Source organism: Rana temporaria, chromosome 5, assembly GCF_905171775.1.
Source record: "Rana temporaria chromosome 5, aRanTem1.1, whole genome shotgun sequence".
Classification (NCBI taxonomy): domain Eukaryota; kingdom Metazoa; phylum Chordata; class Amphibia; order Anura; family Ranidae; genus Rana; species Rana temporaria.
Window position 1 is genome coordinate 232,263,691 of NC_053493.1, and position 27,277 is coordinate 232,290,967.

Below are 27,277 nucleotides of genomic sequence, written 5' to 3' on the forward strand. Positions count from 1 at the left end.
AGAAAAAGTAAGACTGTTTCTACTTTTTCAACAAGACACATTTTAGTAAAAAATGTTGTAAACTGTTATTCCCAAATGGTTGTTTATTTAATCGAATGTGGGATGCACTGTCCGCAATGTTAGGATATCAGTGCACTACATTGACACTCATAACAGTAATGCAAAAAATATTTCCAATGTGTCTAAACAGAGCCATATAGGCTATACTTGGTTGCCTCCTTTCTCTGGCTTGGTGTCTGCTCCTGGAATTTCCTACACGGTTGCAGACTTGAATTACCTCTGCAATTTTCCTCAACGTGTCCTGAAGAAGAGAACTAAGAAACACGTTGACCTATGAGGACTCCTCTCCACAGGCTACGGATGTTTTTGAGCAAGTTTAATAAGCCTATTACTGTGGGTGATAAATAGCAGTTGGGATATACTGATTGATTGCTCACATTCAGCTCTAATTTTAGAACGCTTAGCCTACAACGATCTTAGCTTCTACCTCACTGAAAACAACCTTCTTGAACCCTTACAGCAGGGGTAGGCAACCTCAGCCCGCCAGCTGTGGTGAAACTACAAGTCCCATGAGACATTGCAAAACCCTGACAATCGGAGGCATGACTCTTATGCCCTGTACACACGATCGGTTCCTCTGATGAAAACAAACTGATGCATTTTTTTCATCAGATATCCGATGAAGCTGACATTCATCAGTCTTGCCTACACACCATCGGTTAAAAATCCGATCGTTACCAACGCGGTGACGTAAAACACGACGACGTGCAGAGAAAAAGTTCAATGCTTCCGAGCATTCGTCGACTTGATTCTGAGCATGCATGGATTTTTGACCGATGGATTTCCCCACAGACGATCGTTTTTTTAACCATACAAAAATTTTAAAACAGGTTCTATTTTTTTTCACCGATGGGGGGGGGAAAATCTGATGGGGCCCACACATGATCTTTTCGTCCGATGAAAACTGTCCATCGGTCCGTTTTCATCAGACGAACCAATCGTGTGTACAGGGCATTAGAGGCAGAGGCATGATGGGATTTTTAGTTTCACCACAGCTGGAGGGCTGAGGTTGCCTACCCCTGCCTTAGTCTTGTTTTCGCTCACAGCACCTCCACAGAATCGCCTCACTAACAATTTACTAAGTGCTAAAACCAACAGCCACTACGCTATACTTCTCAAACTCCAATCCCTTGCCCTCAAATTCAGCTCTTTCCTGGTTCTCCTATCTGTCACAGCGCTCCTTCAGTGTTACCTATAACTCTGTCTCACCTATAACTCTGTGTCCTCCTTCTTGGATATCTTCTCTTTTCTATCTACAGTGGGGATCGAAAGTTTGGGCACCACAGGTAAAAATTTGTATTAATGTGCATAACGAAGCCAAGGAAAGATGGAAACATCTCCAAAAGGCATCAAATTACAGATTAGACATTCTTATAATATGTCAAAAAAAAGTTAGATTTTATTTCCATCATTTACACTTTCAAAATTACAGAAAACAAAAAAATGGTGTCTGCAAAAGTTTGGGCACCCTGCAGAATTTATAGCATGCACTGCCCCCTTTGCAAAGCTGAGACTTGCCAGTGTCATGGATTGTTCTCAATCATTGTCTGGGAAGACCAGGTGATGTCAATCTCAAAGGTTTTAAATGCCCAGACTCATCTGACCTTGCCCCAATAATCAGCACCATGGGTTCTTCTAAGCAGTTGTCTAGAAAACTGAAACTGAAAATAGTTGACGCTCACAGCTTGAGAAGGCTATAAGAAGATAGCAAAGTGTTTTCAGATGTCAATATCCTCTGTTTGGAATGTAATTAAGAAATGGCAGTCATCAGGAACAGTGGAAGTTAAAGCAAGATCTGGAAGACCAAGAAAAATATCAGACAGAACAGTTCGCAGGATTGTGAGAAAAGCAATTCAAAACCCACGTTTGACTGCACGATCCCTCCAGAAAGATCTGGCAGACACTGGAGTTGTGGTACACTATTCCACTATAAAGAGATACTTGTACAAATATGGTCTTCGTGGAAGAGTCATTAGAAGAAAACCTCTTCTACGTCCTCACCACAAAAATCAGCGTTTGAACTTTGCAAATAAACATATAGACAAGCCTGATGCCTTTTGGAAACAAGTTCTGTGGACCGATGAGGTTAAAATAGAAATTTTTGGCCGGAATGAACAAAGGTACGTTTGGAGAAGAAAGGGCACAGAATTTAATGAAAAGAACCTCTGTCCATCTGTTAAGCATGGGGGTGGATCAATCATGCTTTGGGGTTGTATTGCAGCCAGTGGCACAGGGAACATTTCACGAGTAGAAGGAAAAATGGATTCAATAAAATTTCAGCAAATTTTGGATGGTAACTTGATGCCATCTGTGAAAAAGCTGAAGTTAAGGAGAGGATGGCTTCTACAAATAGATAATGATCCTAAACACACCTCAAAATCCACGGGGGATTACATCAAGAGGCGTAAACTGAAGGTTTTGCCATGGCCTTCACAATCTCCTGACCTCAACATAATTGAAAATCTATGGATAGACCTTAAAAGAGCAGTGCGTGACAGACAGCCCAGAAATCTCAAAGAACTGGAAGACTTTTGTAAGGAAGAATGGGCAAAGACAGGGTTTGACAAATTTGCTTGGCATCTAGGAGCCAGCTAAAAAAGTTAGGAGCCAGAAGACTCGCCCGTTCCGACGAGCTTGCGCGCAGAAGCAAACACATACGTGAGTAGCGCCCGCATATGTAAACGGTATTCAAACCACACATGTGAGGTATCGCCACGATTATTAGAGCGAGAGCAATAATACTAGCTCTAGACCTCCTCTGTAACTCAAAACATGCAACCTGTAGATTTTTTTTTAAACGTCGCCTATGGAGATTTGAAAGGGTAAAAGTTTGTCGGCATTCCACGAGTGGACGCAATTTTGAAGCGTGACTTGTTGGGTATCAATTTACTCGGCGTAACATTATCTTTCACAATATTAAAAAAAATTTGCATAACTTTACTATTGTCTTATTTTTAAATTTAAGTGTAATTTTTTCCCAAAAAAGTGCGCTTGTAAGACCGCTGTGCAAATACGGCGTGACAAAGTATTGCAACGATCGCCATTTTATTCTCTAGGGTGTTAGAATAAAAAATATATATAATGTTTGGGGGTTCTAATTAGAGGGAAGGAGATGGCAGTGAAAATAGTGAAAAATTACTTATTAAAATTGCTGTTTAACTTGTAATGCCAACGGCCACCACCAGTTGGTGCCAGCTCACAGCAGGAAGAGCTTAGGAGTTCACAAGGCCTCAATTACCGGCCGTCACAGGCCCGCCGCGATCGTGCGGTGGGGGCGCACGGAGACACAGGATCCTGTGCCCCCACCGCGCGATCGCACGCGGCCTCAATTGCCGGCAGGCGCCAGGTCACAATTTTTTGTCGCAATTGCGACCTGGCGCCCGGATATTGTCGACCCCTGGGCAAAGATACCTCAAACAAGAATTGAAAGACTCTTGGCTGGCTACAAAATGCGTTTACAAGCTGTGATACTTGCCAAAGGGGGCAGTACAAGATATTAACTCTGCAGGGTGCCCAAACTTTTGCAGATACCATTTTTTTGTTTTCTGTAATTTTGAAAGTGTAAATGATGGAAATAAAATCTAACTTTTTTTGACATATTATAAGAATGTCTAATCTGTAATTTGATGCCTTTTGGAGATTTTTCCATCTTTCCTTGGCTTCGTTATGCACATTAATACAAATTTTTACTTGTGGTGCCCATACTTTCGATCCCCACTGTAGATAGAAAAGAGAAGATATCCAAGAAGGAGGAGACAGAGTTATAGGTAACACTGAAGGAGCGCTGTGACAGATAGGAGAACCAGGAAAGAGCTGAATTTGAGGGCAAGCGATTGGAGTTTGAGAAGTATAGCGTAGTGGCTGTTGGTTTTAGCACTTAGTAAATTGTTAGTGAGGCGATTCTGTGGAGGCGCTGTAAGTGAAAACAAGTCTGTAAGGCAGGGGTAGGCAACCTCAGCCCTCCAGCTGTGGTGAAACTAAAAATCCCATCATGCCTCTGCCTCTAATGCCCTGTACACATGATTGGTTCGTCTGATGATAATGGACCGTTTTCATCGGACGAATCGATCGTGTGTGGGCCCCATCAGTTTTTTCCCCCCATCGGTGAAAAAAAAATAGAACCTGTTTTAAATTGCCTTTTTGGAGATTTTCCATCTTTCCTTGGCTTCGTTATGTTTACATGTCCATGTATTTAGTGGCTATTTATAGCACTGATCGTTGTATAAATGTCAATGGTCCCAAAAGTGTCCGATCACAATGTCACAGTACCGCTAAAAATCGCAGATTGCCACCATTGCTAATAAAGAAAAATGTGTAATAAAAATGCCATACATGTATCCCCTATTTTTTGTAGATGCAATAATTTTTGCTCAAACCAATCAATATACAGTTATTGTTGTGATTTTATACTTTTTTTTTTTTTTTAACCTAAAGTGGCAAAGAATTTTTTTTTTTGGGGTTGGATATTTATTATAGTAAAAAATATTGAGTTTCGTTTTTTTTTTTTAAATTGTGTATCCTTTTTTGTTTATAGCGCAACAAAATAAAACTGCAGAGGTGACCAATTACCACTAAAATAAACCTATTTGTGGGGGAAAAAAACATAAATGTGTTTGTGTACAAGGTTGCATGACCCCAAAATTGTCAGTTAAACTGGCGCAGTGCCGTATCGCAAAAAATGGCCTGGTCATTAAGAGGCAAATCCTTCTGGGGCTGAAGTGGTTAATAATGGTACACTATCTATCTATATATATATATATATATATATATATATATATATATATATATATATATATAATATCTATATATATCTCATGTTGTTTTTTTTGCTATTATGCTATGCTATGGCAGATATAGTATATATACTATGTGTGTATGTATATAAGCATTTGAATCTTCTGTATTTTTACCCAATGCAGGTACTGCCTTTTATCTATCGGGCTATTGGATCTAGACACCTCCCTGCCAAGAACATCAGCTTTATTCACTTTGATTCTCATCCAGATCTTCTGATACCAGTGAATATGCCTGCAGATACTGTGTTTGACAAAGAAGCATTGTTTAGGTGAGGTCATTTTGTGTACCTTAGTATTACAGATTGCTTTTCATTGTGTGTACAGCTAATGTACAAACAACAAAACAAGTTTGGCGCCAGTAACAGAAAAAGTTTTTTTAAAAAATAGAAAAATAAATCAGTGGTAGGCTACAATTATTAGAAAATTCTGCCAGGCATTGAAGCAGCTATATGGTAAAACACATCAGGAGTGATGTGAAAAAATGGTGAGCAAAACAGAAAATCCATATATCAAGCGCTAAATCAAAAACCATTGGTGTCCAAACAATGATGAAAGAAATGTGATTTTATTGCCATGCAACACTTAAAAGATGCCAACAGGCTGCAGTCATGACTACCCGTGTCGGGGCGCGGCCCTTCATCGGGTCATCTGATGAAGGGCCACGTCCCGACATGCGTAGTCATGACTGCAGCCCGATAGACTTTGATCCAGCCACCCCCGTCCAGCCATCCAGCTAGTCTGAGTTCCAGCCGTTCTGTACATTCATCAGCATAGGCTCCCGCAGTGCACTCCCATTGGTCGGCACTAGCCTATCACCACCGCTGTCTCCAAGCCTCGCTCCCGCTCCGCTGCCCTGATTCGGTGAGACGTCACGACCAGAAAGCCGTAGCGCACACGAGTGTGGACCTACACCGTGCAGCGGCGACACAATTGTTACACCGTCGAGCTCTCCATAGCTCCGGTACCATTATCCAACTGTTCCTGCCAGCTATTCGTTCCCCTTGGTCCTGGTAAGGTTGTTACAGCACGGACGTGCTTACTCTGGGCATCACACGCCCCCTCCCCTTGCCAGGGGAGCTGCGCTTGTGGTTTACATGTACAGTACATTGTATGGCTGTTTGACTGTGTTTGTTCCACCTCCACACAGATTTTGCTGGCTAGTTGAACTATCTACATTATGGAGGACTGTTGGCATCTTTTAAAGTGTTTCATGGCAATAAAATCACATTTCTTTCATCATTGTTTGGACACCAATGGTTTTTGATTTAGCGCTTGATATATGGATTTTCTGTTTTGCTCACAGCTAATGTAAAACACTTTAAACTTTAGAAGAGACCTTTTTAAAATCCTGGGTAACACAAACTCAACATTTGAAGAAAAATGCATGAACCAAGTTTACCCTTTTGTAGAATTCATGTGTCAAAATATTGACTTGTGTAAAAAGTCAAAGTTTCCAGGACAAATCGGGGAGCACAAAGAAGACAGAATTAACTTTTTCTTTTAGTGTACATTTATTTTAATTTTTACATAACTTTTTAATAAAAAACTGTGCTAAAATGTTCCCAGATATACAGTGTATGTAAACACGTCTATGAGCGTAAAAAGCCTTGTACACACAATCAGATTTTTTTTTTTTTTTTTTTTTTTTTTTTTATTTGTTTTGATCTATAAAGTAATGAGGAGGTTACTAAAGTTACAAAAATTCTTATACAACAAAATAAAAATTTGGAATAACATTTTGTATTGTATTTTCAGATGAAAACTGTACTGATTAAACAAAAGTCGCACTATAAAAAATGTTCTTGTCTCATCGGATAATTTTGCTTGACCTGTCCTGATTGGCTCTCCAAAGCAGTGTAGTAACTTTCAGATTATCGTAAGATTGATTCAAAAGCAGTATTTTTCATATGATTTTCTGTTTGTGTGTACTAGGCTTAACACTAAGTTTTGGGGTATATTTATAACCTATTCATTGTGTGATTTCATCCATCAAGAGTTCTTGTACATTGTTAAGCAACATTTGTGCACTAGTCATGTTTTGCACTAAGTCACTGGGAGTTGTTCGAATGGCACCAAATCCACATGATTTTGAGTAGATTGTAAATAGTGCCAAATTGAATGTTCTGGATAGTTTGTGATGGTGTGCTTGAATGATCTTATAACAGTTACTGCACTTTACTAATGTGATTGAATATCCTTAAACATATTTTCCCTTGGGATCATATGTTTTTAAACCTTTTTTTGCCTCAAAACGGATGTTCTGGAATGGGATTTAGCTTTGGATGTTTAGAGTTAACGTCCAATATGGCTATAGGCAGTAATGGTCCAAAGTCTGTGAATGGTGTTGGAGTATTTCATGGACAGCAGTCACTAGTTGTTTGTATTCGGGGCGAATTACCTAGACAAATCAGAAATGAGCTGTTCAAGGCTTCCTGTGTCCCGTTAATGCTTGCAGTAGTGGAGCTATTGCTGACAAGTGGGATTCTGTTGTTGCTGCTATCTATCTGAGGAGGCTGTTACTGCTCCTGGCTCATCGTACAGATCTTAGAAGACGGCGGGAATGCTGCTGAAGGCCAGCCACTAAAAAAATAACCCCTCCTGTGTGGCAAAACAGGTCCTTGTGAGGGAGATGGCATCAATTCAGATGCAGCTATATGGGAGAGAATTGAAGAACCAGTTGCCAATATCTCACACCAGGTGCAGCAGTGCATCACCCGCCCAAATAATATAAATGTCAAGTAACATTCTTTACATGTGAGAATAATTTATAATTAACAATGCTGCAACATGTTGCTCTCTAGAAAAATTCAGTCCAATTAATTTGTATGACTTTTTCAAATGCTCTCACCAGTGTTTAATTTATACATCAAATTTCGATTTAGCTTTAGTCTTTTGACTAAAATGCCATTTTAGTTTTAGTCGCCTAAAATCTCCAGTACATTTTAGTCAACTAAAAAAAGATGCACATTTTGTTTGGGTACAGCGTCGCATAACCGTGCAATTGTCAGTTAAAACGTCACAGTGCCAAATTGTAAAAAGTGCTCTGGTTTTATAACAGAAAGTGAGGAAGGTAGTCATTTTTATTTTCATTTGTTATGTATATATGTTTTTTTTTTTATTCTCCAAATGTATTCATTTATATAGTAAAAACCCCAGTGGTTACTAAATACCACAAAAATAAATCTGTGTGGCAAAAAAATAAATCAGAATTCTATGAATTTATGAAATCTATTTCTGAGTACAGTATTAAATGACCAAGTAGTTTTGAGTGAAACCATCTTGGCACTGAAAAACATCCTGATAATGAGGGGGTGTAGCATGCTTGTATTTGGGTGGTTTAACCACTCTAAATTGTCATTTAGCTATGGCATGTGAGTGATCTAAAACAACAATTGTGGCTAACAATTGAAATGTACCGATTACCAGTCTTTTTAAAGACACATGACAAAATAGAGCATAGTTTCTCACCCAAACCAGAGGTAACCCACAACTGATTTGACCAACAAATTTGAGGCACCTTTTTCAAAGTTACCATCAATTCATTGTAGATTCATAGGTTAAGGTGTTCTGTGGAAAATATATTTTTCCAGAAAACAGATTTAAAATCGAGGTTTCTCTTGCCAATGACACTTTTTCTTTAGCGGCCTTACCTTCTGTGGGTATTGAAAATGTGACTGTAATTAGGGGATGAGTGAAAGTTAAAGATAAAGTTCACACACAGCTCATTTAGAATAATAATATTGAAGTGACCATTACTTGGTATGCAGTTCATTTTGATTACTAACCATGGATATAAACAATTGTCTGCCAAATACTGTTGGATACCAATAGGCATTGACAATGCCATACTTTCTTTATATTTATTAGTTCCTCTGGTGTCATCTGAGGGGCGAGATTAAGCTCCGAGTGGTGGACTACTGACCATCAATATCAGCTTGATACTGTATATTGTTTTTATGACCTTCATTTTGCTGGTGTTATTTGCACCTTACATATTTTATATTCATACTTTTTCATTAAATTATATTTATTAATCATTAATTTTGTTAATATTATTCCCTACTTGTGTTGCCTACAAAGTCCCTCAACTCTTACTCTGGTGATAATTGTTTTTGTGCTAGGTGCGAGATTAAGCTCTGAAGGTTTCTGGGGAGGTGGTAGAGCCACAGAACAACCTGGGAGGTCCCAGTAGTAAATATAACCTAGTCTGTCCTGTTTTCAGGAGTTGACCGTAAAAGGACATCAACTCTGCATTTTATTGGGTATATAGAACATCTTTTTCAGCAACATCTCCTTGCTAGCATTGTGTAAAAAATGCTAACACATTGCACTGCATCCCCCAAACCCCACAAAAAGGTGCCTTTTTGTTTTTCATTACATTTATGTTTTGTGAGTGATACATTGTATGGGACCAACTAGTCAGTTTTAGCTTAAAACTGTTACATAAAAAAGCTTTGTTCACCCTTACAGCTAAGGCTGATATTGGAACAGCAAATTCTACCATGCGAAATTCACATGTAGCTAAGGCTAAAGCAAAAGTAGATGCTGTCTATTTGCATCTAATGGTGAACTTTTTAACACTGTCCAAATTTACAGGTGGTTGAACACTATAGCCTGAAAAATGTTAAGGTGAAGCAGCTATATGTTTAGGATTTTCCAACAATTTGTATTTATTTTATGGATCTCCTCTTCATGCCAAAGAAAGAGAGCAGCCTCTGAATCTTAGTTTTTTTTCTTGATGTGCATAGGTGGCTCGTGGAGTTCTAACAGCAGTATCCTTTGGTGACTATTGGGACACAACCATCGCTGGACTTCCAGGTTTGGCTGCAGTGCCTACACTATGCGACTGTGAACAGGAATTTCCATAGGCTACAGAAACGGCAGAAAGAGGCTGCATAATTTAGCAATCTACTTGTGGAGATACAATCCGTTTTTCGCCAGGCTGTCACCATGTTGGGAGCAGTGGTGGCCCGTAATGCTGTAATCCTATTCTTGCGTCCGTCCCCCCAATCTACAGGTGGGGTGTCAGACGCATGGATTCCAATGTTTTTTTTTTTTTTTTTAAAGCACTCGAATAGAGCCAGAGCCTCTAATAGGCTTCAAAAAAGGGTGGGCTCGGGGCGCAGAGGGTGACTGTGGGTGCATTGTTTGCTGCCCACACCTCAAAAATATACCACCAGCCGCCACTGGTTGAGAGATCATTCTTTCTTTGGAGGGGGCTCTTGTGTAGCAGTGCTTGGGGGCTTGCAAGGAGGTTGGAGGGAGGGTAAGGGGCTATTAGTTACAGGGGGTTGTTTTTGACTTTTTTTGTGCCAAAGCAAGGTCACATTTCATTAATGTTTTGAATTGTGAAAAAGTAAACATTTTAAACAGCACATTTTGTTTTTGCGTGTTCACTGCTCTTTTTTATTAATGTAATGCAAAGGCATTATGGTGGGCACAAATTATCATAAAGGAACTGTCCTACAAGTTTAATAGACATTATGAGTCTGACATTTCAGCAGATCATAAACATGACACTCAAGACACAAGCTGCTACTTAATGCAGAATAAAAAATAAAAAAAAAGTGCAAGTCTCTTTTGTCAAAAAGCATCTTCCTCTTTGCATAGCAATTTTTTTATGTTTTGTGCACACTGTATAGCACATGCGCCTTGCAGTGTACACTTTTTTAGCATCTGTAGGGATGATAAAACTCCTCTGTGCAGGAGCTGCATCATCTGTAACTCTCAATGACTAAAAAAAAACATCACAGGACCTAGAGAAAGAAGCCGCAACAAGGAATGCAGTGGTGACCTATGCCTGCACCATTTATCACTCAGCGTTAAGAGGTAGGTATGTGCCAAGTATGCTATGCAGAGTGCTCACTGTCGCCTGATGAAGGAGCTAGTGTAGAGCTTGGAAATGTTGCTGTATGTGACAAAAAAAACAGAGTTTGAATAGGAGTGAACTGTGTGAATGTAATACTCTATTGTCTATGTCTCCATGACTAAGCCCCATGATTAGGGCAAAACAAGTCCGGGGCTGTGGCCTGGATGGAGTTAGGTTAAGACTCTGCTATTGGTTATTACAAGCTGGGCTTTATGGTGTGCGATGGCTGAGATTTTTCTCAATCTTTTGGAGTGCACTGTGTTCTATTCATGCTGATCCTCAAAGAAGATTTCAAATCCCATTCAACTAATGCATCGTGCTGAACCATCTGCAACAATACATTGCATAAACCTTTGGGAGCAAGAAAAAAAATTGTGCTCTTGAATTTTTCATTTGCACACCTCATTTGACTCTACACTGGCAAACAGCTTAGGTGAAATATATAAAACGTTGTCTGTAAGAACAATCGACAGGGAAACCAGACTGCCAACCTGTAAACTAGTTTATACTTTGTGTACATTCAATTTGACAGCATTCAGCCAAACAAAGTCAACTTTGCAACAACATTCATTAGAGAAAGCCATACTATATATAACTGGTAATATTCTATGCATTATAATAAGATTTTCCCTAACAAATGTTGTTGGATAGTTGACTTTTTTGTTTGGACAAATTCTGTCAAATCGAATATGCTTCAACATTTTACTGGAACAAACATAATTCGAGCCATATTTATCATTTAAAAGACAGGTTAAATAGCAAAAGTTGTAAATAACACCCTGTCTTTCTTTGAGGAAATGGTGCAGTGTTTGTACTGAAAATTTGCTATAAAAATACTCTTGTGATATTTTTTTTTATTTATAATGATTAGATAAGCATAAGCATTTTTTTGTTGGGTAAATGCAACCTATTGTATTTGAGTATTTCTCATTTTCTGCCAGCAAGTGGAGCCATAGCCTCTTTTATGCTTACCAGAGTAATCTTCGGCTCTTCTGAAAAATTGGATTCCTTAACGTCCCTCACCCCTTTTCTCTCTACTTGTTATGGCACTGCTCTACCTCTGCACAATCTTTTTTGTAGAGAGGTAGATACAGTCTGAAAGCACAAAGCTACTGCTATGTCCAGTCATTAAAAGGTCCTGAATGCCCTCAAAACAACTCTAGTTATGAGTTCAACCTGTGTTAAATATTTGTAAACTTAAAATTGTATTTAAATAGAAATGTGTAAACCAATTTTACCCGTTCACTGCTATTGACATAAGAACTTCTTTAGCATCACATGCCTTTAAAATCTACTAAAGCAGCCAGGAATGTGTTTACACTTTTTCAGCAACTGACAACTTTCTGCTGACATTGATTTGGGCAGCTAAAAAACTGTCTTGCATAAATAGTGATGTTGCGCTGTGAACCTTCTAAAATCCATATAATAAAGTGCTTGCGCAAAATCGAAACCCAAAGATCTATACAATCATAAACTTACTGAGTGCTAAAGTGAAACAGTAATCATCAATCCCTGATGGTGACAACTTAAAACCAATACCATACTAATAAAACAGTGAAATATTACCAATGTGCAATCTTGAAATAGTTAATAACGTATAACAATAATGAGCATAACGTATAACAATAATGAGCATAAATATAAATTAAATAGTCCAATGCACACTCAAGATTAGAGATGAGTGGTATATCCCTCCACCACGAAATGAAAAAAACGGCTGATGCCAGGCCAATCCACTGTAGTGACACCTGAATGTTTACAAGCCTCTCACCTTACTGCTGTAAGGTCACAGCATGAATGCATCAAATACAACAGTCCTCAGAGTAGTCCCTATTTGGTGTTTACAGTGATGGATCGTGTGTAACCTTCTCTTCTATTAAGCTCGGTTTAGGGAGGCAAGTAGGAAATGGAAGAAAGATTCCAATAGTGTAAACCCGTTTAAAAATATGCCAATTTATTAAAATGTAAACATATACGCACTTTTAATTTAATAACATAGGTAACAATCCACGAGCGCTGAGCTCGTATACTTCTGTCACTTCCGGTTCTGTATATTGCTCCAATCCCCACGCATATCGTCACTTTATTTTTTATTTAGATCAGATTTTTATTTATTTAAATCTGATTTCGTATTTTTATCAAATTTATTTTAATAAAATGTTGTTGGAGTAAAAATGTATCCAAAGATAGTTTTTCTATTTAAGATACATTTATAATTGAGTTTATTCAGCATGAAATGGAGCTTAGTTATGTACAGTAGCATGAGGCTGTATATTCTGCAATATTTAAATTTTTGTTAAACTCATTCAATGAATCTATGTTCTGTAAGCTGAGAACATGCAGTGCATTGATGCGTTTACACAATTTCACAGTAACCATGAGATATAACAAAGTTCAGGAATATTCCCATATGCCATTGTTTTGCAAATCTGTGTACACTACAAACTGGTTGAATCGGGTGAACACTACAAACTGGTTGAAACAGTTCTGATATCGCTGGTTTACTAACCTGACAGTTTATTATTCTAAATAGGAAACCTTCATTTTGTTTGCAAGTATTTAAAGATTCTAACTATTAGCAAGAATAATTCCTTACATTTAAAGAGCACCTGTCATTTCAGATCCATGATGGCAGTGCCTGTGAGCGGGCATCCACTCGCCTACTGCCGTCACATCCCTTATCTTGTTGGGTCACTGCCGTATCATTAGTTGTCCCATTAAAATGAATTGGACTGTCAGTGAGCCAACAGTGGGTCAGAGGAGGAGGAGGAGGAGGAGGAGCTGCTGATGCGGGACAGAGATGACAGTTGCTCTTTAAAAATTGTTTTAAATCAAGCCCTTTTACTAGTGATTTAAATTGTGATTTAAATTGACTTGATTAAATCAAATCCACCCTGCCTGCACGGAACAGTAAACAGAGGGTTAATAAAGGTAAAACCAGTCTCTTCCTCTGTGATTTATTGTTCCTTGCAAGGGCAGGAAGAAACTACTGCCATGGAACTTAAGGCTGGGATTTCCGTGTCCTCCGGTGTTTCTTCTATTCAGACTGCCCCCCCCCCCCTCCCCCCATTTTTTCCAAGATTGACCTCCTTACAATTCTATCGGGAGTTTCACTGGAGATGAACAGAAGACTGATTTTAACGCCAGGGACTGGCATTTTATTTTTTGTAACACCCTAGCTGTCTTTCAGCAGTTTTTAATGACTATAGAGATGTACTATACAAGTAGCACAAGTGGTCTACTCAGAGGAAGGTGGTTTGGTCAGAAATGTTTGAGAGGTATGTGGAGGGGTGATGACCCAGTTTAGGAGACTAAACTCTTTGTACCATTCTGCTAAATCAATCAGTGGTATGTTAAGTTGTTCACAAAAGGTAGGGATGTCATCTGGCATTCTCAGATAAAACCAGTTTTCCTATATGAGTGGCATTTGAAGCAAAAGGGAAATGCCAGCGATGTGGTATCCCTTTATCCCTAAGGTGATCCAGCAAGAGGCGGAAGGCTCGTCTGTTTTGGAGTGTGATGGGTGACAAATCTTGATATAGGGTGATGGTATGGTCATTAACCACTTGCCGACCAGTGCACGCACATTTACGTTGGCAGAATAGCACAGACAGGCAAATGGGCGTACAGGTACGGCCCTTTAAATTTGCTGTTGTGTGGTCGCGCACCGTTTCTTGACCGTGCTTGCTGGACTGCCGGTGTCCCACGATTGTGTCACGGAGCGTCAGAACGGGGCGGGGGGACTGCCTGTGTAAACAAGGCATCTCCCTGTTCTGCCTAGTGACGAGACACTGATCATCTGCTCCCTCTCATCGGGAGCAATGATCTGTGTTGTGTCACAGTAATTCCCGCACTCATACAGTTAGAATCACTACCTAGAACACACTTAACCCCTTCCTAGCCCCCTAGTGGTTAACCCCTTCCCTGCCAGTCACATTTATACAGTAATCAGTGCATTTTTATAGCTGTATAAGTTTGAATGGTCCCAAAATAGCATCAAACATGTCCGATGGGTCCGCCATATTGTCGCAGTCACGATAAAAATCGCTGATCGCCACCATTACTAGTAGAAAAAAATAATAATAAAAATGGCATAAAACTATCCCCTATTTTGTAGACGCTATAACTTTTGCGAAAACCGATATATCGATATACACTTATTGTGATTCTTTTTTTTTTTTAACCAAAAATATGTAGAAGAATATATATATATATATATATACATCGTCATAAACTGCGGAAGAAAAACATGTTTTTAATATATTTTTGGGGGATATTTATTATAGCAAAAAGAAAAAAATATTGCTTTTTTTTTTTGATTGTCACTCTTTTTGTTTATAGCACAAAAAATAAAAACCTCAGAGGTGATCAAATACCACCAAAAGAAAGCTCTATTTGTGGGAAAAAAGGATGTCCATTTTGTTTGGGAGCCACGTCGCACAATTGTCAATTAAAGCGACGCAGTGCCGAATCGCAAAAAGTGGCCCGGTCATTTGGCAGCCAAATCCACCGGGGCTGAAGTGGTTAAAGTAAATATGGTCGTTTTTTCTAGCCTTACTGAGGATCCCTTCTTTGTGCATAAAGCTTTGTAGGCAGAAGATCATGTCCCTGGGAGGGGCAGTGTCGGAGGTCCGCAGTTTTAGGGTTCTGTGTGCTCTGACAAAATCAATGGCAGTGTCCTTGGAACGTTCAAGCAATTCATAAAATTTTGCCTGCAAAGCTTATTTGACCTGTGGAGGTTCTACTGACTCGGGTATACCTCACACTTTTTTTTATATTTTGTCTTCTGCCCCTGTTATCTAAATCCTCCAGGTCTTTGTACATGAAGATAAGATGTGTATACAGCATGAGCGGAAACTATGTTCTCCAAGTGCTCTACTGCTCTATCTCTCTTGGCATCTGCTCTTTCAGTGTCAGAGATCCGTTCAGTCAGTGTTAAAAGATCTGCTTTCAGTTCTGTAATTGCCATGGAAAAGGTGTTTTTAGTGTCTGCTGCTATTTTAGTGATTTCTGACAGCTGCAGAGGGTGATCGGTGTGCTCAGGTTCTCTTACCAGATTGTTTGAGACAGACAGGGAGCCCTCACTTTGTTCCCCCTTGTGTGTCGTCTCCATTTTGGCTGCAGCTCTGCCATGGGTCTGAGACCGAAAAAGATGTCATGAATGCTGCGTGTTCCTGGGGTGGAGGATGATCTGCGCTGATGAGGACCTAGTGTGGATTTGTTCGGTCTGCCCATAACCGACTTTGTGAGGCTGGAAAAGGTAAAATGAGCCATGGGTGTGCAGAGCTCCTTTATGCAGCTGCTATTCTCGCTGAGCACCAAGCCACGCCACCCACAAGTGGTCTATTTAGACAACATTTCACTTTTTTTTTCACCTAAATATGTGTTCCATCATCACCATGTTTATTCTGTTTTCCAGTGGCTTTGGACTAACAACCTCGTTGTGAACCTGGAGAAAATTATCTTTGAGGCTCCTGAAGTACCTTTTTTAGGACATGCCATTTCCTAGGGAGGCTTGTGCCGAATCTCAATAAGGTATCTGCTGCTGTGGATTAGCCCCTACTCACCAGCCATTGGGCCACGCAAAGATTGTTTTTTTCCAACTATTCCCATCAATTTATTAACAATCATTCCTCCCTAGTGGCCCCTCTTGTGCCCCTTACTCAAAGGCTCTAAAGGCTAGCCTGAATATGCTGTTGATGCCTTTTTCACAAATTAAGGAAGGTCTTTCTGGCAGCTCCCATCTTGTCAAGACCTGAGCATCAGAAACTGCTTTTTCCTGAAGTCAAGACTTCTTTTGGGACCAGGCTGTACTCCTTAAGGTTGTGTCAGTCAGGAGACGACTTTGTGTGTATTTTCTCTGAGAAATTCTCATTAATTGGTGCTACAGCTGATTTTTACCGGCCATAAATGCTGCAACCTTGCAGGTTAAACCTCAGCTAGGCCAGATGGGCCTTTATTCTCTTTGAGATTATTCTTTACTATCAAGGACAAATGCCCTCTCCAGGTCATTTGAGGCTTCTGAATCTGAGGCCATTGCCAAAATCTGTAGTTATTCACCCAAGTTTTATTCTCGTCTCTAATCCTTGTTTTGAAATCTAAAGTTCTTTTGGGTTGTTCCCTTGTGCCTTCTAACTTCCTGAAGAGAGTACTTGGTTGGGAACTTGAATACAAGTACATTGGCCATCCAGGCATTTACCGCACCTATGCACTCTTAGCCCATTCATATTGGTGGTCTAGTATCTAGCATTATGTTAAAGATTTCATCTTGAACTACCCATAAGGCTCTACCCATTTTGTTTCAATCTTGGATTCAGATCTCCATTGATTTTATGATAATTCTTCCACCTTCCAAGGGTTGCTGTGCTATCTGGATTGTCATGGTAACTGTTTCCCTGGTTTTGCTTATTGGTCCAAGGGGACTTCTTTTTATCAGTACGACTCTCCAGATTCCCAAGATATACAACCCTTCTACAATTCTTATTACGTTTATATTGAGGGATGATACCCTCCCTCAAGGAAAGGAAAACTCTTCTATGTTTATTTTTTTATGTCAGAAAAATAATACTGATACTTTGGAAATCTAATGTTCTTCCCCCCTCTAACTTTATGGCTTAACCACTTAAGGACCGGAAGGATTTACACAATTCCTGACCAGGCCATTTTTTGCGATATGGCACTGTTATTTTAACTGACAATTGTTGTGTGACACTGTACCCAAATAAAATTGATGTCCTTTTTTCCCCACAAATAGAGCTTTCTGTATTTGGTCACCTCTGCTATAAACAAAAAAAGACCGCCAATTTAAAAAAATCTAATTTCTTCATCAGTTTAGGCCAATATGTTTTCTGCTACATATTTTTGGTAAAATAAAAACCAATAAGCATATATTAATTGGTTTGCACAAAATTTATAGCGTCTACAAAAAAGAGGATATATTTATGGATTTTTTTTATTTAGCAAGGACGGTGATGAGTGATTTTTTTGCGGGACTGCGACATTGCGGCAGGCAGATCGGACACCCAACTGACATTTTTGATGCTTTTTTAGGAACAAGTGACACTAATACAGTGATCAGTGCTAAAAATATGCACTGACATTGTACTAATGACATGGGTTGACAGGGGCGATCAAAGGGTAAACTGTGTTCCCTCAGTGTGTTTCTAACTGTGTGGAGGATGGGTTGCCTGGGACAACACACAGATCCACCTTCCTGCATAGCAGGAAGACAAGAACTTGTGTCATCCCCTGTCAGAACAGAGATCTGCCTTTTTTACTTTGGCAAATCCCTGTTCTGTCTGTGCGGGGAACGATCACGGGCAGCCGGCGGACATAGAGTTCGCCGGACCCCCTGATTGGCTCCTCTGCTGGACAATTGCCGCACATGCCCACAGAACTTTGTGTACAAACCAACATACACCTGCGTCTAACTGCGCAGCCGAGCCAGCTTGCCACAGTATAACTGCAGCGGCTGGTCGGCAAGAGGTTTTATCATGTTAACCAAGCAGTCCCTATGCATAAATTGACATATGAACATTTGACAAGGTCTGGTCTTCCTAGTAAGATTCACAAGATACGGTTGCTCCTAAGTAGTTTTGTATAACTGCATGTTTATGAATGTATACTGTCAACGGCTGTGAGAAAGTGCATCTATATTTTTGTGTCTCCTGTGATACAGAACTTGTTATGTTTTGATCTGACCTGGGACCCTGATCAGTGGCCCCTTTCCATTATCAATGTAGTAGTATGGAAAAGTAGGTGAACTAAAGCGCTGGCCAACCGTGAAAATTAATGTGTAACCAGTGAAAAAACAAAATGCTGCTCGAATCTAAAATGTGCTAACAACAAATAAAAGTATGAATAAAGGATGATGAGCGCAAACTGAAAATCTAACAGTGAATAACAAGACAGTCCATAAGGACTGATAACAATATATTTGTAAACTAAACCAATGAGCTGTGCATTAAAGGTGAAAAGCTCCCAAAAGAAACTAAATGCAATAATAAAGTCAGAAATTTAAGTGAATAAAAGTGCTGTGTCGGTAATGGACAAGTCTTCTGTCCTTGGAACATCAATGGGAAGAATCTGGATACACTTCGCTAAGCCTGGGCTCACAGAGCGCTTACCTCTAAGCACTTTTGGGTTTAATAAAGGTAAAAAATCTTGATGTAAGCACATTTTTTACCTTTATTAAACCCAAAAGTGCTTACATACTTCACTATGAGAGCTTTTTATTTCCATATTTGCTCCTGATACATGGTGTGGCTATCCTGCTGAGTTGACTTCGCTCTTGCCTGGACCTGTACTGTCATTAGACACAGAGAACGTCCCTCGACTCCACCTCAGCACTTGGAGGATTCTGTGGAATACGAGTTACCCACTGTTTGGATCCTGCCCCAGGCTTTGGAGGATTTCGTTGATGCACATTACCCAGTGACTGGAGGTAAGCGCTCTGTGAGCCCAGGCTTAGCGAAGTGTATCCAGATTCTTCACATTGATGTTCCAAGGACAGAAGACTTGTCCATTACTGACACAGCACTTTTATTCACTTAAATTTCGGACTTTATTATTGCATTTAGTTTCTTTTGGGAACTTTTCACCTTTAATGCACAGCCCATTGGTTTAGTTTACAAATATATTGTTATCAGTCCTTATGGACTGTCTTGTTATTCACTGTTAGATTTTCAGTTTGCGCTCATCATCCATTATTCAAAGTAGTACTATGTATGGACATGTTGACATGCATTCTTGTTCTATACCTTTCCGAGCTGCGTCTCGGTGTTGTGCCTATGTTTGGCACTCGTTTTTTTTTTTTTTTTTTGCGTCATTGTGTTTTGATAACAAGTGAAAACCTCAATAAATATACCCTTTAAAAAAACTGTTCCCTGGTTTTGCTTCCCTCAGCACAGGCACTCATTCTTTTTTTTCATCAGAGATCTTCTCCCTACATGGTCTTGCCACGCACATTACCTTGGATAGAGTGGTCCATTTTACCCTTAGATTTTGGAAGGCCTTATGCAAAGCATAAGTGTACTTGGTGTTGAGTTGTTCACTTTACGGTCAGCACTGAGGACAAGGGGGCACTCTTTACGTCTAGAGGAAAAGAGATTTCACCTCCAAATACGGAAAGGTTTCTTCACAGTAAGAGCTGTGAAAATGTGGAACAGACTCCCTCCAGAGGTGGTTCTGGCCAGCTCAGTAGATTGCTTTAAGAAAGGCATGGATTCTTTCCTAAATGTACAGAATATAACTGGGTACTAAGATTTGTAGGTAAAGTTGATCCAGGGTAAATCCGATTGCCTCTCGGGGGATCAGGAGGGAATTTTTTCCCCTGCTGTAGCAAATTGGATCATGCTCTGCTGGGGTTTTTTGCCTTCCTCTGGATCAACTGTGGGTATGGAGTTGGGTGTATGGGATTGTATTGTGTTTTTTATTTTGTTTGTTTATTTTTTTGTGGTTGAACTGGATGGACTTGTGTCTTTTTTCAACCTGACTAACTATGTAACTATGTAACTATGTAACAAGCACTTTAATTTCAGCTGACAATAAAACTTTGCCTCAAGGTTCCCTCCCTCAAGTCTGTCCCCCACTGAGTTATGTACAGAATCATTTAAGTTACTCTTGAGTTATCTATTCCTTGCCTTTTTCAAATCCCCAATTCATTACATGTCATGTTATGTTATTAAAGTCCGTAATTGTCAACCAGTTTTTTCAGATCATTAAATTTTTCTCCTGTACCGAGTCCTAAGAGGAGTTTGGGATTTATACGATTTTGGATTTGAAGTTCATGAACAATTAGTTTTTTTACCGATTTGGAAGGGCTTTAGCCCATAGAAGACATCCTGGGTGCCTGCATGATGTTTCTGCCTTACTCGCAAGTTTAATCAATGCTTTGTTCTTGAAGCCCTGTCCCAGACATGTAGGGAGGCCCTCATATGATTCATCCCCCCTACCTTCCTGGCAAACTCTCGCAAGAGTGAGAGAGAGCTGTGCATGATGTCGTACACCTAGGCTAATTACCAGACAAGAAACAGTAAGTGGGCTGTATAAGATATTTACTGGCAGAAAAAAGATGTTTTGCTATCCAAAGTTAAAATAACAAGGGGAGAAGATTTAATAGATGAAAAGATAAAAAATTACTTGGGGTACACTTTACCTCAATACTGGGCACTTTCACCCCCTTCCTTTCCAGACCAAGTTTCAGCTTTCTGTGCTCTGGCACTTTGAATGACCATTACTCAGTCATGCTACACTGTACCCAAATTTCATTTATAATTGTGTTCACACAAATAGAGGTTGCTTTTGGTGGTATTGCGATATAAGCAAGAAATGTGAAAAAAATAACAATTTTCTACTTTCTTTATTAAAAGTAATCCAATAAAATCTAATTTTGTAATAAATGTAGGCCATAATGTATTCTACTACATGTCTTTGGTAAAAAATAAAAATCCTTTTAAGTTTATAATTTGGTGTGTGTGAAAGTTAGTCTACAAGCTATGCTACGTTTTACTGAAAATTGCTTTAATCTGATGTACTGACGGCCTATCTCTTTTTTTGAGGCCCTAAAATGTCAGGACAGTACAAATACCCCCCAAATTACCCCTTTTTGTAAAGATGACAGTCCAAGGTATTTAGTAAGGCATTGCAAGTTTTTTTACAGTTGCAATTTTTGCCCGCAATTGTTTAAAAAAAAAATTTTTTTTTTCTCCACAAAATTGTCATATCAACAAGTTATTTCTCACACATGACATAGGTAAACTTGCAATTACACCCCAAAATATATTCTGCTACTCCTCCTGAGTATGGCAATACCACTTGTGTGAGACTTTTCCACAGCCTGGCCACATACAGAAGCCCAAAATGCAGAGAGCACCATCAGGTGTTCTAGGAGTATAATTTACGGTACACATTTAGGTTCCTGAGTACCATTTTTGAGGGCCCTGCAGCACCAGGGCAGTGGAATTACCCACAAAATGTATTGACAGTTTTGAGCGTTTTGCGATAAATACCACAGAACGTTCTATTGAATTGACAATTTCAGGATTGTATGCGATATATGGCAAAAAAGTGTCCGGACACCTAAATACTGCATGCGAGATGCTTTTGTTAATGGATCCTATTATTTGGTAAAGGTCAGAAATGATAGCCTCTGTTTTTCTGAAGGTATAGATTATATTTATGTACAACATTTCTGTTCCCAATACTCCGCTTTTCTTTAAAATGTACGTCTACTAAAAGTTATCATAAAGCTCAAGAAATAACTAAAGGGTCAACATGCTTACCTTTGCTGCTGCTCCAGGTTCTCCAGCAGTTCTTACTTGTCTGAATGCCTAGGCTAGCAGTCTCCCTAGCTCTCTTTGTCCATCCTTGGCCTTTGGAGAGCAACTTTAAGCACTTAGACCAGTGGTCTCCCAACTGCGGCCTGGGGGCCAGATGTGGCCCTTTGTTTACTTTTATCAGGCCCTTGGGGCACTATGTCATCCACTGATACCAACAATGAGGCACAATTCCTCCAACTGACATCAATGATGGGGCACAGCTCCTCCCACCAACACCAACAAAGGAGCACAATCTCACCCAATGACACCAACAATGGGGCACAATTCCTCCCAATGAAACCAATGATGGAGCACAATTCTTCCCACTGACATCAAAGATGGAGTCCGAGGGACAATAAACTGGCCCCCTGTTCAGAAAGCTTGGAGACCCCTGACTTAGTCGGTTCACACTGGGGCGACTCGTCAGGCGACTCGGCCGCCTGACAAGTTGCGTCCCATTCTATTCAATAAAACCGTTCTAATAGGAGCGACGCAAGTCGCTCCGACTTAGAAAAAGGTTCTTGTACGACTTTGGGGGCGACTCGGGGTGACTTGCATTGACTTCTATACAGAAGTCATTTTGCAAGTCGCCTCTGAAGTCGTCTTCAGGACGCCTTGCCGAGTCACCCCCAAAGTCGTGCCGCCCCAGTGTGAACTGGCTCTTAGACAATCATTGTAGTAACATTTTTACCTGGCCTCTAGTGGCTAATCTACAATCTAATAAATAATACAAAATGTATTAAAGTGAGCAGGTAAACATTTGAAAGCCACATCTAAAATTTCTAAGGTTCACATTCCAATAATTACAAATAGGTGCCTTTTGAAAATATGCTTTGACGATATGTTGAGCATTGCTTCTCTAGCAAGAGTAATCTCCTCAGTGCACATTTTAATTTTAGCCCATATCATGCCTTCTGCCAAAAATGCCTATTATAGAAAAAGATTCAGCCACCCTTTGTATATTTCTGAGAAGTAACTGCTCTTATGCAGACACACACAAATCTGTACTCATAGGTTGTCATGGTAACATATTGCTATTCAGAAATTCAGCAGGCAGGTCTAATCTTAAATAGATTGAAAGGCACAAAAAGAGGTAATACATGTTTCCATACTGATTTTAGCATTCTTGGCACATCTGCCAAATGCCTGATATTAATGTGAATTGTTTTTCTTTAAGAAAACTTGAGAAACAACTGACACCCAGAGATCTAAAATATTGCTCACCAATTAGTTTGTAGCACAGCAAAGACATGTTTTGCAACCTTAAAGAAAAAAAATGATTTATTATGTTGAAAATCAGTTTAAAGAATTTACTATCTTACCTATACAAGTATATATCTGCTCTATACTTGACAATTAAAAGACAAAGGGGCAGATCCACATACAATTGGATGGGCGCAGTGTATGTGAGATACGCTACGCCACTGTAACTTACTTTTTTTTATCTTTGAATCCACAAAGAATTTGCGCCGTAAGTTACAGCAGCGAAGTGTATCTCTCGCGGCGTAATGGCGCGCAATTCGAATGCGGCGAGTAGGGGGCGTGTTCCATTTAAATGAAGCGTGTCCCCGTGCCGAACGAACTGCGCATGCGCCGTCCCTAAATTTCCCGCCGTGCATTGCGCTAAATGACGTCGCAAGGACGTCATTGTTTTGACATTGACGTAAATTACGTCCAGCCCGATTCACGGACGACTTACGCAAACAAAATCACATTTTTAAAATTATACGCGGGAACGACGGCCATACTTAACATTGAGTACGCCACCATATAGCAGCTTTAACTATACGCCGGAAAAAGCCGACTAGAGACGACGTAAAAGAATGCGACGGCCGCTCGTACGTTCGTGGATCGTTGGAAATAGCCAATTTGCATACGCGGATTACGACGGCCACCCAGCAGACGCCGAAGAATTGCATCTTAGATCCAAAGGGGTACGAAGACGTACGCCTGTCGGATCTAACCCAGATGCCGTCGTATCTTGTTTTGAGGATTCAAAACAAAGATACGACGTGGGAAATTTGAAAGTACGCCGGTGTATCAGTAGATACGCCGGCGTACTCTCTTTGTGGATCTGCCCCAAAGGCTCTGTGTCCTAAAGAGTAACTTTTTCATAACACTTGTAACTTACTAAAATGTAATACCCTTCCCAGTGCCTACATATTTCGACCTCCTTATTTGATCACCTTTTGATTGTTTTTAATACATTACAACAGATGAAAGCTAATTTCTATAGGTTATTGCACTTTGCTATATAGAAAGAGATTATTGCTATATATATTTTGTAGTTCTTCTATATCGTGAGCCTTGTCTTGGGTTTAGCTATTTCATGCAGCCATAGGAATTTGTTAAAATGAGGAAAACAAACTTTTTAACTAAGCATGTCCTATGGTGGATACAATCTTCTTTTACATTACTGTCTCTTAGTCCTGCTGAGAAAGTCATTGTGTGAATCTGCAGGATGATTGTTAGACCCAACGTTTATACAAAAAATACCAAATTGTTGCAGCTACTATAAAAATAAGTTTGAAATACTTATGTGTAGAAGTTATGGTGGGAAATTGTGTGTTAACTGCTGTCTGCATGAGTCCTACATCCAGTCTCCTACCTAGAAACTTGGATGGAACCAGAGAAACCACCTCATGGCACCATAAATTCCTGGCCCTATTATGTGAGGAGACCAGTAAAATGGGGCATACTGAAGGTCTCCTCGCACCTTGCTGCCACACCCCGCACACGATTTTTTTTTTTTTTTTTTTACCAATGGCCGCTACTGGGTAACATGTGCTCCTAGTTGGGACTATCCAGTCATATTAAATACATATTATTTAAGCACCCTGTAGAGGCCATCGGGGTATCCTTTCTGACCTCGCATGAATGTTAATAATAATTACTGATATATTAAAACAAGGCAACTGTCAGGGCAAGCTGCTGGGTGAATCTGCAAGGATGGGAGAGGTTTAATATTTTACCTGGACAGGGTTTTAAAAAGGTCAAGTCCCTGTAATCTGCAACTTTAAAAGGTTGGCTTGCGGAGTAACACATACCGACCCCTCCGGACTGGATGTTGTGAGGATAGCCTGTAAATTCACAGGAAAGGCAGTGAAACTGCAATAGAGATTGTGAGGGCGTTGAATCGACATCACGATTATTTAATGATTAAGTGTGCAGCTCTACTGCTGACCTCTGTACACTGCCCTACCTACTGCTGACCTCAGAACACCGCCCTACCTACTGCTGACCTCAGCACACCGCCCTACCTACTGCTGACCTCGGCACACCGCCCTACCTACTGCTGAGCTCAGCACACCGCCCTACCTACTGCTGAGCTCAGCACACCGCCCTACCTACTACTGACCTCGGCACACTGCCCTACATCCTACTGAGACCTGAAACTAGTCGAAGAAATCGGCCTGCACTACCAGATGTTCTGATTTCATGATGAACTTCAGCATCAGCCTTGTGTGGGTGACTAATTACTCCCCAGACATGGAAAAACAAAATGATAATTGCCAAGTTTCTCACTGACGCTAAATTTTATATTTCTACAGTGACCTTAGTGTTATAAGATTTTTCTAATTATTATTATTATTATTTTTTTATTTTTTTTAAATGGTGTGGCACCCGGCAATCTTTGATCTATTTCATGTTGTCCGGATGAATCTCCACCTCTCAAAGGTTGCTTACCCCTGTACTAGACCTTGTACATACAACAATATTTCTAAACCTTCTTTACATAAACTTGTTAGTAATGCATGTTTGGGTATTTAAATAATGTTGTTATGGTTGGTAATAAATTATCAACCGTTTTTTTTTTCTAATGCAGTACTGTTCTGTAGTGATCATTTCATATTTTCATGTTGTTGCAGCGAATTAAGTATTGAGAACTGGATCATGCCTGTGGTGTATGCGGGTCACTTCTCTCAAGTTGTATGGATCCATCCTTCATGGGCTCAGCAAATAAAAGAAGGAAAGCATGACTTCCTGGTTGGCAAGGACAAGTCTACAACCACAATTAGGTATTTAGGAGACATATTTATGTATTGATCAAAGGACAATACAGAATTACTTTGCTCTGCCAAATGTCAGCCTCTGCATACCAATTGAGAGGGGGGGGGGGGAGTTGTTGAAATGCATTGAAAACCCAAACTCATTTATTTTTAGATAGCATTAGGGTGGTTAGAACTTTTATAAATGAAAACAATCAGCGCCAAAAATTGCTATAAATATCGTGCTAATAAATCCTAGTGTTAATAATCTATAATAAACATGCACAGCTGCTAAACATTCTAAGTGATACACCACACTGGTTGCAAAAATTCAAGTGAATAAGTGCCCTTTTTTGGGGACGAACAATCACAGTGGTGGATTAGAGTTGAAACACTGATCATAAGAAGAGCCTTTATTCGTTCAATTTAATTCATGGACTATTTATCACCCATGTTATGATTCCTGATCATATGCACTTTTATTTTATTAGATATTAATAGGTTTATACACAAAGCGCTACATTTATTCGCTTTAATTTTTGCAACCAGTGCGGTTAGAATTTTTGACACTTGCTCTTTGTGTCCCCGTTTTAGTAGATTTTCCCTTTCCTGGTTGTCCCAGTTGTGTCTGTTACAGGGACTGAAAGTTAGGGAAAATCCAATAAGATTAACGTTTGTAAACCTTTACCTTGTAAAACAGCAAAATTCAGTTTAAATTAGAATTGCAGGGCAAAACGTGTGTGTGTGTGTGTGTGTGTGTGTATGTGTATATATATATATATATATATATATATATATATATATATATATATATATATATATATATATATATATATATATATATATATATATATATATATATATATATATATATATATACAGGTGCATCTCATAAAATTTTAATATCATAAAAATGTTCATTAGTTTAATTCAATTCAAAAAGTGAAACTCATATTTTATATATAGATGCGTTACACGCATTTCAAGCATTTCTTTCTTTTAATTATGATTGTGGCTTGCAGCTAGTGAAAACCCAAAATTAATTATCTCAGAAATTAGAATAAATATTCCTTAAGACCAATAAAAAAAAAATAATACAGAAATATTGGCTTACTGTATGCCCATGTATACATTACAGTATAGTATGCACTCAATTCTTGGTCAGGGCTTCTTTTGCATAAATTACTGCATCAATGCCACGTGGCATAGTGGCGTTTAGCCTGTGGCACTGCTGAGGTGTTATGA

The 27,277-nt window shown here is 39.5% G+C and overlaps 1 protein-coding gene across 2 annotated transcripts in view; it reads left to right on the forward strand.

Moving 5' to 3' along the window:
* C5H5orf22 (chromosome 5 C5orf22 homolog) overlaps positions 1-27,277 on the forward strand; it is a 108,221-nt gene that overhangs the window by 11,939 nt on the left and 69,005 nt on the right. For both annotated transcript variants that reach the window (XM_040353577.1, XM_040353576.1), the window contains exons 2-3: positions 4,980-5,125; positions 25,913-26,062. In XM_040353577.1, coding sequence (XP_040209511.1) covers positions 5,085-5,125; positions 25,913-26,062 — 191 coding nt within the window. In that variant the 5' untranslated portion in view covers positions 4,980-5,084. The remainder of the gene's footprint in view (positions 1-4,979; positions 5,126-25,912; positions 26,063-27,277) is intronic.